We start from the raw sequence: 16,120 nt of genomic DNA on the forward strand, positions 1-16,120 counted from the left end.
AAGCTCCTTCGGCGATTCCATCAACCTACTTTCACCATGTACAATGGTCGAACGGACCCTGTAGAGCATGTAAGCCAGTTTAACCAGAGGATGGCCGTCTATTCCAAAGACGAGACTTTGATGTGCAAAGTATTTCCGTCCAGCTTGGGACCAGTGACGATGAGATGGTTCGATGGCCTAAAGCCAAACTCCATAGTTTCCTTTAAGTAGCTCACCCAGGCCTTTAGGTCTCGCTTCATCATGTGTAGCAGGGTTCCTCGACCTTTGGATTCTCTACTGTCTTTGTCCATGCGAGAAGGGGAGACCCTAAAAGCATACTCGGATAGATATTGGGAGATGTACAATGAGATAGAAGGTAACTTTGATGACGTCGCCATCAGCATCTTCAAGAGCGGTCTCCTAGCCGAGTATGGTTTAAAAAAGTCCCTAATAGAAAAGCCTGTCACCAACTTGCGCCAGCTCATGGACCGGATCGACAAGTATAAAAGGGTTGAAGAAGACCAGCAATTAGGTAAAGGTAAAGGAAAGATTATCCTTCAGGAAAGGAGGGACTTCAGGTCGGACCGATTTAATAATAACAACCGACCGAGGAGAGACTTTGCAAGGCAATCCAAATCTGCCGACGCGCAGACATTCAATGCTGTGTTCCGAGATCCAATGCATCAGGTTCTAGAGAAAATCAAGAATGAGCCATTCTTCAAATAGCCAAATAAGATGGCAGGAGATCCCATGAAGCGCAACCAAAACCTATATTGCCAACACCACCAAGAACCAGGACACACCACCGAGGACTGCAGGAACTTAAGGAACCACTTGGATCAGCTGGTCCGAGAGGGAAAATTAAGGCATCTCCTGCACCATTCCAATGGTCAACAAGGACAGACGAATCCAGAGTCTCGGAGAGACACCTCCTTAAGACCTCCTATAGGCACGATAAATGTCATTCTTGCTACTCCAAAAAAGACTGGTTCTTGTCCTTTTAGAATGATGTTTGTGGCTCGGTTATCCACCGAGGACAACGATCAGAATTCCAAAAAGGCCAAGAAAGAAGCCTCGCCGATGCTGGGCTTCTCGGACGAAGATAAGATTGGAACCATCCACTCCCATGACGATGCTCTAGTAGTCACACTCAGGATTGGAAGATATGATATTAAGAGAGTGCTGGTAGATCAAGGCAGTGCTGTGGAAGTAATGTACCCCGACCTGTACAAGGGGCTGAACTTAAAACCCGAGAACCTAACAGCGTACAATTCCCCTCTGGTAAGTTTCGAGGGAAAGACCATTACTCCAAGAAGCCAGATTAGACTGCCCATACAAGCTGGATCGGATGTGGTGGAGGTGGATTTCATTGTAGTTGACGCTTATTCACCCTACACAGCTATTGTGGCTAGACCTTGGCTTCATACCTTAGAAGTTGTCTCTTCTACCCTGCACCAAAAGGTGAAGTACCTGTTGGAGGGCCAGGTTAAAGAGATTGTGGGGAATTAGACCACGGCCAGACAGTGCATGGTGGCTGCCATCTCACGCCAACCCAATGCTGAGTCTTCGGCCTCCACTGAAAGGGGCTTATAGTAATCAGCCACCCCGGCATTGCCCGGTAATTAGGGCTATACACGGTGCGGTGCGGCCGGTTTTGGGGGGCATTTTTGCACCACACCTACAAGGGCGGTTTTCCCCCATCCTTGACTGGACCTCACCTGTGGAGGGTTGGAAACCGGTCTACATAAGGTGCGGTGTAAGATACCGGTTTGGTGCGGTTAGTTCGGTTAATTTCTCATTTTTTTCAGGTACCAAACACAATGCAATTAACAACCCCAAACCACATCATGTTCATTAAAAAAAACCCAATTATTCTATAAACAAAAAATGAAAGAAAACTACAAACAAATTCACAATCTTTTCCCAAATCTAAACCATTTCCAATAAAAAATAAAAAAAACCCCAAAAAAAAAACTAAACCAAACCCATAAAAGACCAAACAAACACCATTGAAAATAAATCACATAAACCAACCTAGTAGAAAAGCATTGCATTTGTATGGAGAAGCATCTGAACTCTGAAGTCAGAACATCACTAGAAATTGACGGAAGACGAGGCAAGAGTGAGAGCAGATGTGAAGATTTTGTTGTTGGGACTGGGAATCTGGGAGAGGGAAATTGACGAGAGAGTGAGGGAGAGAAAGAGAGGGGATGGGTATATAATCCTAGGGTTTAAAATTAAAACGTCGTCATTAGTGGCTTACAATAGTTTTTTTTTTTTAATCAATTATAAAACGACGTCGTTTTAGTGCCAGATTATATATATATTAAAAAAAAAAAAAAAAAAAAAAAAAGAGAGGAAGAAAACCTAAACTCACACAGCGCCGTTTTCTTAGTCTTCTTCTACCTTGCTTCTTTATCTTTCATGTCTTATTTCAATTTTCTTCTCTTTACCGTTTACACTGATACATATATTTTAAATCATAGTGTGTGTATATATATACCGGTGCGGTGTGGTTTCTCGTCGGAGTGCAAAATAGCCACCGCTCGCCGCATCGATCGTCTTCGGTTTGCCCATATCACCACCGATCACTGCACCGGACACCTACGGTGAGGCTTGGAAGTGGTCAGATCGGTTCGGCACCGGCCGGTTTCATCGGTACCGGTCAGATCCTGAACAGGCCTACCAGTAATGAGTCAACCGAGGAGGCAAAATGCGAGGATCTAGAAAAGGTTGCTGTTGGCATTGATCCGGAAAAATTCTTTCAAGTCGGCTCGGAACTACCTCCCCAAGAGAGAGAAGAGCTAATTGGGTTTCTCAGAGAAAACGTGGATGTATTTGCGTGGGACGCCTACGAGGCCCCAAGGGTTGATCCAAGCTTCATCTGTCACCATCTAAATGTTAGCCCATTCGTTACTCCCAAGAAGCAACCACCTCGGCACCCGTCGAAGGAGCATGCTGATGCTGTTAAGGACAAGGTGACGAAGCTTAAGAAAGCAGGGGCTATTAAGGAAGTTTTTTACCCTTAGTGGTTGGCCATTACTGTAGTGGTAAAGAAAAAGAGCAGAAAATGGCAAGTTTGTGTAGACTTCATGGATCTGAATAAAGCCTGCCCTAAAGATCTGTTCCCTATGCCTGGATAGATCAGTTGGTAGATGCGACCGCGGGCCATCTTCGAATGAGCTTCTTAGATGCCTATCAAGGATATCATTAGATACCACTGGCCGCAGACGACCAAGAAAAGACAGCTTTTGTCACTCTCATTGGAAACTACCATTACAAGGTGATGCCTTTTGGTTTGAAAAACGCAGGGTCCACCGACTAGAGAATGATGACCAGAATGTTTGAGCCGTAGCTGGGTAAGAGCATTGAAGTCTATATAGATGACATGGTGGTAAAAAGTAAGGTGGAGTCCGAGCACGTGGGAGACCTCGGGGACATCTTTGGAATTCTGAGGAGACACAAGCTGCGTCTCAACACATCCAAATGTTCATTTGGGGTAGGATCGAGAAAATTCTTGGGCTATATGGTGACCCACAGGGGGATCGAGGCCAGTCTCGATCAAATCAAGGCTATCAATAGCTTACAACCGCCTCGGAATCCCAAAGAAGGTCCAAAGGCTTACCGGCATGATTGCGGCCTTAAACCATTTTATTTCTCGGTTGGCAGACAAGTGCAGACCGTTCTTCCTCTTAATGAATAAATGGAAGAGATTTGAGTGAACCGAGGAGTGTGCTTTAGCCTTCCAACAACTTAAAGAATATCTATCCCGGCCACCAATCATGTCCAATCTCGAGGCCGATGAAGTCTTATTTACCTACATTGTTGTGGCCCTTCATGCAGTAAGCCTAGTGCTAATACAAGTGGACGACGGCGTACAACGACCAGTTTATTACGTGAGCAAATCATTGCATGAAGCCGAGATCCGTTACTTACCACTAGAAAAGGCTATCCTAGCGGTGGTTTAAGCTACACGAAAGCTTCCCCATTACTTCCAAGCACACACAGTTATCGTTCTAACCCAGCTTCCGCTCAGGTCCATACTTCGGAGTGCTGATTATACAGGGAGAATTGCTAAGTGGGGCACGATTCTAAGGGCTTTTGACATCAGGTACATGCCTCGTACATCCGTCAAGGGCCAAGTCCTCGCAAATTTAGTGGCTGAATTCGCTGAACTCTCGTTAAAAGAAGAAGCAGAGACGCAAGACATGGATGAAAAATCAGTTGGCGCAATCTCTCTACAGGGGCCCACATGCTAGAAAGTATATATTGATGGCGCAGCGAACCAAAGGGGCTTCGGAGTGGGGCTAGTTCTAATTTCCCCTAAAAGATTACCATCGAAAAATCACTAAAACTGGGTTTCTCAGCCACGAATAATGAGGCTGAATATGAGGCCCTACTGGAGGGGATGTCCGTGGTTTAGAAATTGGGTAGAAAAGCAGTAAACATGTTTTCGAACTCAAGACTGGTCGTTGGCCAAGTGAATGGGGAATTAGAAGCAAAAGACGAAAGAATGCAAGGACACTTAGACCAAATTAAATGCCTACAATCACGTTTTGATTCTTTTAGCTTACTGCATATCCCTAGAAGTGGAAACACATATGCCGACTTCTCTCTTCGACTCAAAGTTTACCCCGAGTCATCCTTGTGAAAGATTTATACAAACCCTCAGTGATAAAGATAGAAGTCATCCATGTCCACCAGGTTAGAGTGGGACCTAGTTGGATGGACCTTCTAGTACTATTTCTGAAGGAAGACATCTTGCCCAAAGAGAAGATCGAGGCTGACAAGATATGGAGAAAAACTCCTCGGTTCTAGTTATCCGAAGACTAGAAGCTGTATAAACGTTCCTTTTCTGGACTATACCTGCTCTGCGTATACCCTGAGGCCTCAGAACTAATCCTGGAGGAATTATACGAAGGGATTTATGGAAGCCACACAGGAGGCAGGTCCTTATCTCATAGGGCTATCACCCAAGGCTACTGGTGGCCAAACATGCAGAAAGAAGCACATGAATACGTGAAGAAGTGTGACCAATGTCAGAAGTTTGCGCCAAACATACATCAACCAGGAGGGATCCTCAATCCACTGTCCAGACCTTGGCCAATTACTCAATGGGGCTTGGATATCGTCAGGCCCTTTCCCAAGGCAGCAGGGAACAAAAGATATATGCTCATCGGCACTGGCTACTTTACTAAATGGGTTGAAGTTGAACCTTTATCGAACATCAGAGATGTGGACGCCAAAAAGTTCATCTGAAAAAATATTGTTACTCGGTTCAGGATCCCTCACTCCCTCATCTCGAACAATGGTCTTCAGTTCGATAGTAAGGCCTTCAGGAGGTACTGTTGCAAATTGGGAATCACTAATAGATATTCTACCCTAGCCTACCCCCAGGGGAATGGGCAAGCCAAGGCTGTTAACAAAGTCATAGTGAACGGACTTAAAAAAATGTTAGATGATGCGAAGGGAAGATGGGTAGAAGAGCTGCCACATGTCATGTGGACGTATCGAACCACACCTCGCAGATCAACAGAAGAGACCCCCTTTTCGATGACTTACGAGGCCGAGGTTGTTATTCCTCTAGAAACGGTCTTTCCAACGCTAAAAACTAGCTTATTCTGTCCGAGCAGCAACAATGAGCTGCTAGAGAAAAGCTTAAATCTTATTGAAGAAAGAAGGGAAAGGGCAATGGTTTAATTGGCGTACTACCAACACATACTCAAGTAAGGTTATGATGCCAAAGTAAAGCTAAGGCCACTAGTACCTGGTGACTTAGTGTTGAGGAAAGTTCTGGGTACTGCAAAAAACCCAGCATGGGGAAAGTTAGGACCAAATTTGGAAAGACCATATCCCATCACCTCAGTGGCTAGTTAGGGGTATATTTTCTAGAAGATTTAGATGAGCATGTAATACCACGCCCTTAGAATGTAAACAACCTAAAAATGTACTATTATTAATGAAAATTTCCTTTCTCAATAAGTTCTTTTGTTGTATAAAGGCATCGTGCTTCTTGTCTCTCAAACTACTCAAGTATTAAACAGAACCTAAGCCCTGCATGGCACTTCGGACCACAAGTTTAGGGGAAATTAATAACTTGTGACATCTATTCAAGTATTAAACAGAACCTAAGCCTTGCATGGCACCTCGGACCACAGACTTAGGGGAAATTAATAACTTGTGACATCTATTCAAGTATTAAACAGAACCTAAACCCTGCATGGCTCATCGGACCACAGGCTTAGGGGAAATTAATAACTTGTGACATCTATTCAAGCAATAAACAAAACCTAAGCCCTGCATGGCTCCTCAGATCATAGGCTTAGGGGAAATTAATTGCTTTTGACATCTATTCAAGTATTAAACAGAACTTAAGTCCTGCATGGCTCCTCAAACCACTGGCTTAGGGGAAATTAATAACTTGTGACATCTATTCAAGTATTAAATAGAACCTAAGCCTTACATGGCTCCTGGGACCATAGGTTTAGGGGAAATTAATTGCTTTTGACATCTATTCAAGTATTAAACAGAACATAAGTCCTGCATGGCTCATCAAACCACAGGCTTAGGGGAAATTAACTGCTTTTGACATCTATTCAAGTGTTAAACAGAACCTAAATCCTGCATAGCTTCTCGGACCACAGGGTTAGGGGAAATTAACTACTTCTGATAATTGTTCAAGTATCAAACAAATCTTAAAATATGTCAGGTCTTTTGAGCCACATATTGGGGCGAAATTAATACTCAAAGGCATATACATAAATGTTTAAACAGAACCTAAAGCCAAAACAGACCTAAGGCAAATTTAAACTTATATTTATGTGCAATGTGCAAACTGTCTGCCCTTTTTGTTCTCTTTCACATGATATAAGTCTATGAATGTCAGTCTTCATTACCTAAGATTCAATTCACAACTTTACTCTTGACACTTAGTCAGATTATTAAGCAGCGTATTATTGTAGGCTTTAATTGAAGGCATAGTAACATTAGTTCAAAGCTATGTAATAAAAATTTAAATTACATAAGGCAAAAGAACAAAAGATGAAATGAAGAACATTTTCATTAAGTGATAAAGATAGTACATTGTATGCACGGTCATAGTGTCTTTTTAAAAAAAAAAAAATTACTACAAAGGGAGTTACAAAAAGGAATCCTAAGGGCTAAGCTTCAGCAAGAGGGGCAAAAGGATCTTTCTTTTGGCTTGGCTGAGAAGTAGGAACATCCTTGGCCTGGGGATCAGCTCCCTGAGCCTCAGCCTCTGCTTCCTTCTCCTTAGCAGCATCTTTGGACTTGGTAGAGAGCTTCTTCCCTTTGCCTTTGCCTTTACCCTTGGTCACCAGCTTGACCGAATCCCTTCGAAATTTTAGGATGAGGGAGGGCATCTAGGATAGCCAAAGGCTGCTCAGAAGATTCTAGGGCATGGGCAGAAGGAGAAGAGATAGGAGCCGAGACTTCGCGAATCTCCAAATGGTAGTAGACACTTTCAAGCAACCTCTAAATAGAATCTGTGGGGACTCCTACAATGCTCAGGGCCCTGTCCCATGTCACGTTGCAATAGTCCTTGCACACCTCTGATAGCTCCTCGGTAAGCCTTACTTGCGTTTCCTCCACACAAAGCTAATATGAAGCTCTCTTCTTCATCTCGGCTGCTTCCCTGGCCATCTGAGCTTCTTCCTTGGCTTTTTGCAACTCAACTTTGAGATCTAAGACCAACTGTCTCTTAGTGGCTAGATCTATCTCAATTAAGTGCAGCTTCTGGCGCTGATCCTCAGCTTGCCTTTCCACAGTTTTCAGTCCGGCCTCGGCACTTGAACGAGCTGAATTTGCCTCCTTTAGCTTCTCAGTCAATTCAAATTGTTCCTGCTTAACAACCCCCGATGTTTTCTCCATGTCGGCACGAGTGAGGGCCTCAACATCAGCCTGCTTACGAGCGTCATGGTACCACTCCTCGGCCACAAAAAATTGTTGAGTAATCTGCCCAAAGATCACAAAAACAATATGAGTTAAAAACGAAAACACGATTTAGCATTTATGTTCATAAATAGATAAATTGTTTTACCATAGCAAGGTCCCTCTTCAGAGACAGAAAGAGATCATTCTGTGTGAAGCGCCTATAAATGTCCATATCCTTGGGGAGGAGTATGGGCTGCTCTAGGGCTTCAGCTATGTATCTAGCTCGATCCCTCTGATATTCTCAGACCGAGGCATTCCAAGGAATTGGAGCCCCATCCACTTCAAGCCGAGGGCTCTATGTGTGTTATGTCATGCGCACATCAACCCTATTTTGTTCCTCCCGACTATCCACAGATTGGGACCTCTTGTCCCGAGGCTCTTGGATCACTTTCTAATACTTTGTGCCCTTTCGAGGACCCACCTCGCCTTCCTCGAGCGTCTCAACTGGCCTTTTCTCCTTCAAGTCAGGGTTAGGCTTTAGGCCGAGGTCGGTGGGGACCTGTGGAGGGGGAGGGGGAAGATTGGAGAGAACTTGGGACTTAGGGGCTGCCTTTGATGTTGACTCCTTACCCTTGGTAGCCATGAGTTCCCTTAGACTCTTATTGCCCTTGTTCAAAGCCATATTATCTTCCTTTTCGTCGGAGGAGTTGTCCGGGCAGGCGATTGCAAGAATAGGAGTGCAAACACCGGAATTCCTATCTGACTCACCCTCAGCGTCCAAGATGTTGATTAAAGGAGCCCTCAAATTATTTTCTTCTTCGAAATGGAATTTTTCTATCTCCTCCTCTAATGATAGATGAGATGAGGCAATCTCCTTTTCAGGAAATGCTGCTGCTTCAAGAAGATTTTGTGGAAGTGGTTGGGCAACTGGTGGGAGGTTTTGTGGAATTGACAAGGCAACCGGGGGAAGATCCCTTCGAGCAAAAAATCCTGGCTTGGAGACGTCGATCTAAGCTAACCTTGAACTCCCAGTCCTTATTGCTTGGCTTACATCCTGGAAGATGCGGGACAGAGGCTCGTAATCCAAGATTAGGTGAGCGGCTTGCAATTGTTCGTCCTCGCTAACAAAAATCTCTGACCTTAGAAGGTAATTGAGAGCCTGAACATTAGTTAAACTGATCCTCGGAGCAACGTGATTTTTATCTGCAAAAAAATCCTACAAGAAAATCATGGTCAGATCACCAAAAAAGAATATCTCTCTCCAAAAGAAAATGAAATGTCAAGTAGAAAGAGTAAAGCTAAAAAGGCTAAGTCCCCTTCCAAAGGGACTGATCCTAAAGGTACCACACTTGGATCTCCTGCCCGAGTTGGACAATGAAGACCGTTGTTCCACTCCCTTAAGACAATCAGGTAGTCATCCTTCATACCTTTATTGGACTTGGGGAGACAGGATATCAGCTTGACGTCCTCGAATTGGGATTTGAGGTAGTAACCCGCACCGGCAAACTTGTGGCACTCGTACATGTGAACCACATCGTGCCATGTGAGCTCTAAGCCCATTTGCCTGTTCAGGACGTCTACGCAGCCCAAGACCCTAAATAGGTTGGGTGCGCACTAGTAGGGGGTCAATCTATGGTTGATCAAATAGTCTCTAGTTATCCTACCTATGGGAAGCGGCATTCCTCCCTTTATGAAAGCAATCATAGGAATGACGACTTGACTCACATCCCTATCAGTCAGTACTCGGTCTGGGGGACAATATTCTAAAACCACCCCCTATGGGATACGGTACTTAGCCCTAAAACCCTCCATACCGGCCGATGTGTCTACTAAATGCTTGAACCTACCCATCTAGACAAACTGAAAGGCCGAGGAGAAAGGCCGAGAGGAAAAAGGGCAATATAAAGAAATGAAGACTTATGGGAACTCGTATGTTAATCTCTGAAACTTTTAGAGATTTTTCGAAAAACTTCTTACAGGAAATGGCTATGGAGACTCAAGAGTTTAATGCGTTTTGTGAAGACTGAGCGGTGAGCGCTGGAGTTCTCTGAAGTTCTTGAAGATTTGTAAAAAAGAGAAGAAAAGGGGTTCCCTCAAGGCTTTATATAGAAGGAAAAGATGGGTGGGAGTACTCCCGCTCAAAATACTAGAAGAAATGTCAGCCATTGGATTTGCGTTTCACCGTTGGATGCGGGGGACATAAAGCCACCTGGAGTAATTAATAACACTTCGTAGACTACGAAACGTCAGTAACAATTATGAGGCATGTAAAGTCGCATTCTCACACGTGTAAATCAAAAAATCAGTTGATCTTATCTCTTAAAAATCAAAACCCCACTTTTTCTCCTCGGATGGGAGGGAAAAATCAGAATTTTGAGGGGCTATTGTAGGGACTAAGGCCCAAAATAGTGTATTGGGCCTTGGGCCTTGGGCCTTGTCCGAGGACGTTGACAAGTCCGAGGAGGAGCAAATAGTTATTAAGGGATTCCCAGTTAAAGTCTCATAAGCGGGGGATGAATGGAAGGTGATCCGAGTAGGAATACCTCCTCAGATACGACGAATGTAGTCCAAGTGTGTACTCTAGCAATTAAAGTGACCCTCCAAAAGGCTCTAGCAATAGAAATGTGCCCTATGAACATACGAGAAGAAAGGAAACTCAAAATATCTAAGGAAAAGCTGCTATCACCGCATTAAATGCATTGCAGCTACTTTTTTGGCCGCATTTATGTGGAGAAGACCTCTGAACAGTGCTGTCTTGCCTACCACAACTCACAGAAGGCTGAAAAGGGTGTCTGATAGGACGGGCACTCAAATAGGGACTCAGATGATCAACAAGTGTAGGATCAAGATGATCCAAAAGGAGCTATATAATGTGAGAGACCCTCCATGAGAAGGGGATCGAAAAATAGAGAGAGAAAAAATATTATTGCAATCTAAATCACTCTGATACCCAAGAGTGATCATTATATACAGGTTTAACCTCTTCGGACTGAAAGTCTATTGATATCAGCACCCTTTATTTGTGTTTGATCGTTATGTAATTCAATACTAGCCGTTGCCCAACTCATTGAGACCTAATTCTTTGACTCATTCTCTACAAATTCATTGTATTAGACTCATTGGGTCAAGACTCCATACATTTTAGGCATAGGTCGCAAATTGTGACCCTACAATAATAATAATAATTAAAAAAAAATGTCCAACCCATAAATCCAACCTTACCCAACCCAATTCACATGGGTTGGGTAAGGTTGGATTTTTTTTAACCCATCATGATGGGTTGAGTTTAAAAAACTCCTCAACCCGACCCATGCACACTCCTATACTAGCATAAGGCTACAACTCCCAATAAAATAAATTTAAAGTTGTTACATATTTTGAAAATCTAAATGTTAAATTACATATTTTTTTTACTAAAAAAAATTGTATATTCTTTATGTTTTTAACTCACATTTCAAATTTCATGTCAATCGGATGTTATTTACTATTCAATTCATAAATTTATTTTTTATATATAATTTAAAACTACAAAACTTGAAATTTAAACTTGATCAGTGATCTTTTGAAAATTTCACAAGCATAGAGAATGTAAGAAGAAAATATAATTCAATTGTGAATTTATCAAAAATGCACATCTAATAAAAAGATATTAAATGGTGTTGTAGACTTAAGTTACAACCAAGTTTGTTCTTTTGTTTCATATCTATCAATTAAAAAAAAATATATATATATATATATATATCATAGATTTATAATTATAATGGCACATCCAATTGCTCCCTCTCTTTGCAAAAATTAACATCTAAACACTATTTTAATATTACAATTTAGGTACATTTTATTTTCGATAATTTATTTGCATCATGTAAGACAAAAAACTAAAAGCTAGTTTATTTATAAAAAGCTAAAAGTTAAATGTTTGAAATAAAGTTAAAATAAAAAACAAAAAGCTCAAAATTGTAGTCAATAGGAATATATTCATGGGATTTCTAGATACCAATTACATGAAAAAAAGTGTTGGGGATATTACACAAAGTAATAATGGAAGAATAAGGTTAACACAAAAAACAAGCAGAAAATAGATAACTTGGAGGCGCAATATTGTTTTCCTTAGACAATATTTGCCACAATATCGTTTTTCTTAGATAATATTTGCCCCCACAATATTGTTACTAAAGAGTTATCACAAATTTGTCTCTATGATGCAACTAAGATATTAGGTTAAAAATTATGGAGAATAACTACAGGATTTCTTATATTTCTCTCTAACATAAGTCTTTATTTATACTCATAGGGTTATATTTCATCAAAAAGTATGTATGGAGAGTCAAAATGTTTCATAAAACCGTTCACAAAACTTGATACCTCTTCAAACATTCGAAACAGTTACTAGAAAATTCTGCAGAAAATCCTATTTTACAACTTTCGATCAATCGAGTGCACTTTTCGATAGATCGAACAAGAATCGAATAGCGATTGATTCATCCAAAAGCTCTAGGATTATTTTCTTACCATTTCGATCGATCAAGCCAAAACTTTGATCGATTGAATTTCGAATTTTCACTTAGAAAATTTCAGAATTTGTATTTTCACTTTATGAAACAATATTCTCCAAACTCAAACATCATTATTACAACCTATCCATATATATACCTATATATACAACAAAAAGCTCCTCCTTTAAGCATTAGGTTTAGGTATGCTGATTTTGGTTCTACAAGGAATGTGAGCTTATTCTACCAACTTGGCCGAAATATAGATTTCAATACCATTTTGTTTGCCTAGCTTGTAAGCAAATGTTAAGTTGTTAAAGTTGTTGTTGTTGTTGTTTTTTTTTTTTTTTTTTTTTTTTTTTTTTTTTTTCTTTTTCTTTTGGTAAAAGTTGTTAATTCGTTTAGTTCGGCTAAAAAACTATTTATACCTTTCAACTTTTCTAGATATATCCACTTTACTATAAAAACTTGCAATTTACACCCATTCCATTAACATCGGTCATAATTTTGCTATTTACTAACAATGGCAGGCCTCTCTCTCAGTAGAGGGACAAAAAAAGAAATGAAAGGTAGTTTAAATAAATTACTTTAACTTCATTAGTTTGACACCATGTTGTTATCTCTTGGATTTGACATCCCCACTTAATTGAAGGAAAATTGCAAAAAATACTAGGGAATTGTAAATCTCAAGTATTGTTCAAAGAAAACCAAAACGTTGTGAGGCTAATCATGAATTAAGATACAATTATTATTATCATCATTTTTATTTTTTTGGTGAGTTGCAAGAGGGACACATTGAGACCGTGATATATTGATAATATTTTCAAAGATTGGGATAACTGAGGCCATGTAATCGAAAACTGAAGGAAGATTGTGCAAGAGAGAGCAGAACTATACATCAGTAATGTAAACTCGTATTATTATCAGAAAGCCCAAAAATATTACTCAAAAAAAGAAAAAGAAAACAAAAAAAAAATGAGTAAAACAATTATTTTCTCCACAGGTATTACCATGTCATCAAAATTTTCATCAAAATAACATCACACTGCACATCCTTAACGAGCTGACACAGCAGCAGCCTCTTTTTCACTGGAAATCAATAGCTCTGATTCAACTCCATCAGCCCTGAAAACATTATTAGCAATCTTTGGCTCTGATTCAGGTCCATCAGCCCTGGAAACCTTATCAATCTTTGGCTCTGATTCAGCTCCATCAGCCCTGGAAACCTTAGCAATCTTTGGCTCTGATTCAGCTTCATCAGCCCTGAAAACCTTAGCAATCTTTTCTGTAGGGACCAAGGGAAGGTATGAGGAAACCCTGTACCCCTTCTCTGCAGTGCTACGCACTGTTTGGTTATACTTCTCAGTGCAATAAGCTGCTCCTGGTACAACAACTTGAGCCACTTGGGGGAAGAGAGGGAGCTGATTGAGTTTGTGCCAAGCTGACTTTGCGCATTGCTCAGCCTTTGGTTCATACTTGAAGTATAGTTCCTTGGCAGTTGGCTCGTACTTGGCGTACACAGATTTCGCAAGTCCAGAGGCGGTGTCTACCACCCCAGCACGCTTAACTTCAGAGGCAACAGCTTGAGCAACCACTGGGGCTTTTTGAGCAGCTGAGACGGCCTGGGAAGAAACCTGCTTGATGGTTGGGGGTACACGGCGGTCCAACTGAATCACAGACTCATCAACCTGCAATTAAGTGAGCAAGCAACAAATTACAAACGGTAAACTCATCAAAGTTATGTTAAATATCAACCAAAAAAGAATTCTTAAGGAGGCAGCTGCTAATTTATGATAAAGGCTATTCCAGAACCAGTATAAATCATATAGTATCACATCCATGAACATTAAAGATGAGATACATCTCGTAAAATTTAGCTGTTATGGGGCAAACTAAGAACTTTGATATCGCTCACCATTACTCTCTGCAAATTATTTAATAAATAGAAGTATATATTTGAGATAACAGCATTCTAAATTCAAATTGAGGGTGTATAAGTGTGAACATCATGTCTTTCACTAAAAACAATCAGCATGGCCATTTCAGCACTGGGGCTCATATGAACAGTACATGATAAGCAAATAAGCAAATTTGTCAGTACCCATTACAATCCTAATCACACTACATGATAGTAAGACGATAAATGATTCAGTAACCAATGATAATCCTAATTGCAGTCCATGCTATAATAAGATAACAACTGATTCAATGAGAATGGACTAAGGACTAAGACTCACCTTGCGGTCCACATACTTTAGGACCTCAATAGGGACATCATGGAACTTGTCATACACGGGTCCAACAACACTCTTCACCGTGCCCTCCACGGTCTCAACCCCAGTCTTCAGAGGACCAGACTTGTCCTTGGCATAAACATAAAGGTTGGTGAAGCACATTATGGTATGAATTGCAGCCACCTGCACGAACTGCAGGTACTTCAGCCTTTGCTCCTCCTCAGTCTTCCACCCAAAACAAACAAAACAAAAAAAAATCCCATGTCAGCCTTGCAATTCGTCATTGTTATTCAATAACAAAAAGGGGCAAATTATATAAATCTTGGTGTTTCTTATTTCATCAAAAACCCACACCATGTTCAAAAATTGTTGCAATTAAACGCCTCAACGAGTCTCTAATTTTTAGTATATTCTTGCCACCTTCCCCCATCTTCATCCATCCAAACATGATAAAAAATAAGCCAAAATTCAATAAACTGTATTTGACTTTCACAGTTGCCTACATCGTAAGCTGTGTGTAACTTTCACACGGACCCAATATTGATACCACTTTTATTAACACCAATCACACAACACTAACTCACTAACTCAGCAATCGTGAAAGAAATTGTGAAACTTATGTGGCTTGACAATAGTTGGGGCACAAAATCCTTCATGTAAAAACAGCACCTTTGATTTTTTTCAAAGCACAATTTTTCAAAACCTCAAAGGTATTATAAAATAAAAGTAAACCAATATTCAATAAACTGTGTTTTACTTTCACAATTGCCAACATCATAAGCTGTGTTTGACTTTGACATGAACCCACCATTGTTACCACTGTTATTAACACAAATCACAACCTGCTAACTCACCAACTCATGCAATCGTGAAAGAAATCCTTAATGTAAAAACTCCACCTTTTTTTCAAAGTACAAATTTTCAAAACCTCAATTCTTCTGGGTACAAGTTACAATATTTTCAAACACTCCCTATTCTTAATAACTCTTAATTTGAATCAATTGCAAACTAAACCGGTATTCATGCAATACACAATAATCTAAAACTTGATAATTTGCATAATCAAATTATTGTTTTTCCATTATTCTCAATTACAAATTCAATTCTAAACCAAAAAGACATGAAAATTCAAAATCAAAATCCCAATTTCACAATTCTCAACCCCAAATAAATAAACAAAAATTTAGAATCAGAGGACCGTACCATCTCTTGCTGCTGCGGTTTCAAATCTCCTTCAGCCATGATCACAGTGATTGAATCAAACGAACAAATAGAAACACTGAATCAAAGAAATTATCAAACAAACTGTGTTTTTGTAACAGAACAAGATTGTGTGCCTTTGTTTGTTAGTTTGTTAAAGAGATAGAGATACGAGGTTGTTATTTATACAGAGAGAAGAGGCACGAATCTTGGTGCGAGACGAACGAATCAGACGGCTGAGATGGTTGGCGGTGACGCAACGCGGTCTGTGTTGGCTTAAGCGAAGGTGGGGAACAAGTTAGCGTTGACCCTTAACTTCGT

General features: G+C 40.7%; 1 protein-coding gene across 2 annotated transcripts; it reads right to left on the bottom strand.

The window, feature by feature from the left end:
• Positions 1-13,257: 13,257 nt before the first annotated feature.
• LOC126716957 (REF/SRPP-like protein At3g05500) lies at positions 13,258-16,120 on the bottom strand. Of its 2 annotated transcripts, XM_050418027.1 has the most exons (4): positions 15,803-16,120; positions 14,603-14,824; positions 13,592-14,053; positions 13,258-13,546 (listed from the first exon to the last, which is right to left on the bottom strand). In XM_050418027.1, the coding sequence occupies exons 1-4, from the start codon at positions 15,839-15,841 to the stop codon at positions 13,421-13,423; spliced, it is 849 nt and encodes a 282-aa protein (XP_050273984.1). In that variant the 5' UTR covers positions 15,842-16,120; the 3' UTR covers positions 13,258-13,420. The 2 variants fall into 2 exon arrangements, with proteins under 2 accessions (XP_050273984.1, XP_050273983.1); XM_050418026.1 differs by having other exon boundaries at positions 13,258-14,053; positions 15,803-16,119.

Source organism: Quercus robur, chromosome 3 (assembly GCF_932294415.1).
Source record: "Quercus robur chromosome 3, dhQueRobu3.1, whole genome shotgun sequence".
Lineage (NCBI taxonomy): Eukaryota > Viridiplantae > Streptophyta > Magnoliopsida > Fagales > Fagaceae > Quercus > Quercus robur.

Bases quoted from the DNA above. Each gene is read 5' to 3' on its own strand.
- LOC126716957 (XM_050418026.1), bottom strand. From the start codon at position 15,841: ATGGCTGAAGGAGATTTGAAACCGCAGCAGCAAGAGATG. The intron at 14,825-15,802 runs GTACGGTCCTCT...TTTGGGTGGAAG, and splicing joins AACCGCAGCAGCAAGAGATG to ACTGAGGAGGAGCAAAGGCT. The intron at 14,054-14,602 runs GTGAGTCTTAGT...ACTTAATTGCAG, and splicing joins TAAAGTATGTGGACCGCAAG to GTTGATGAGTCTGTGATTCA.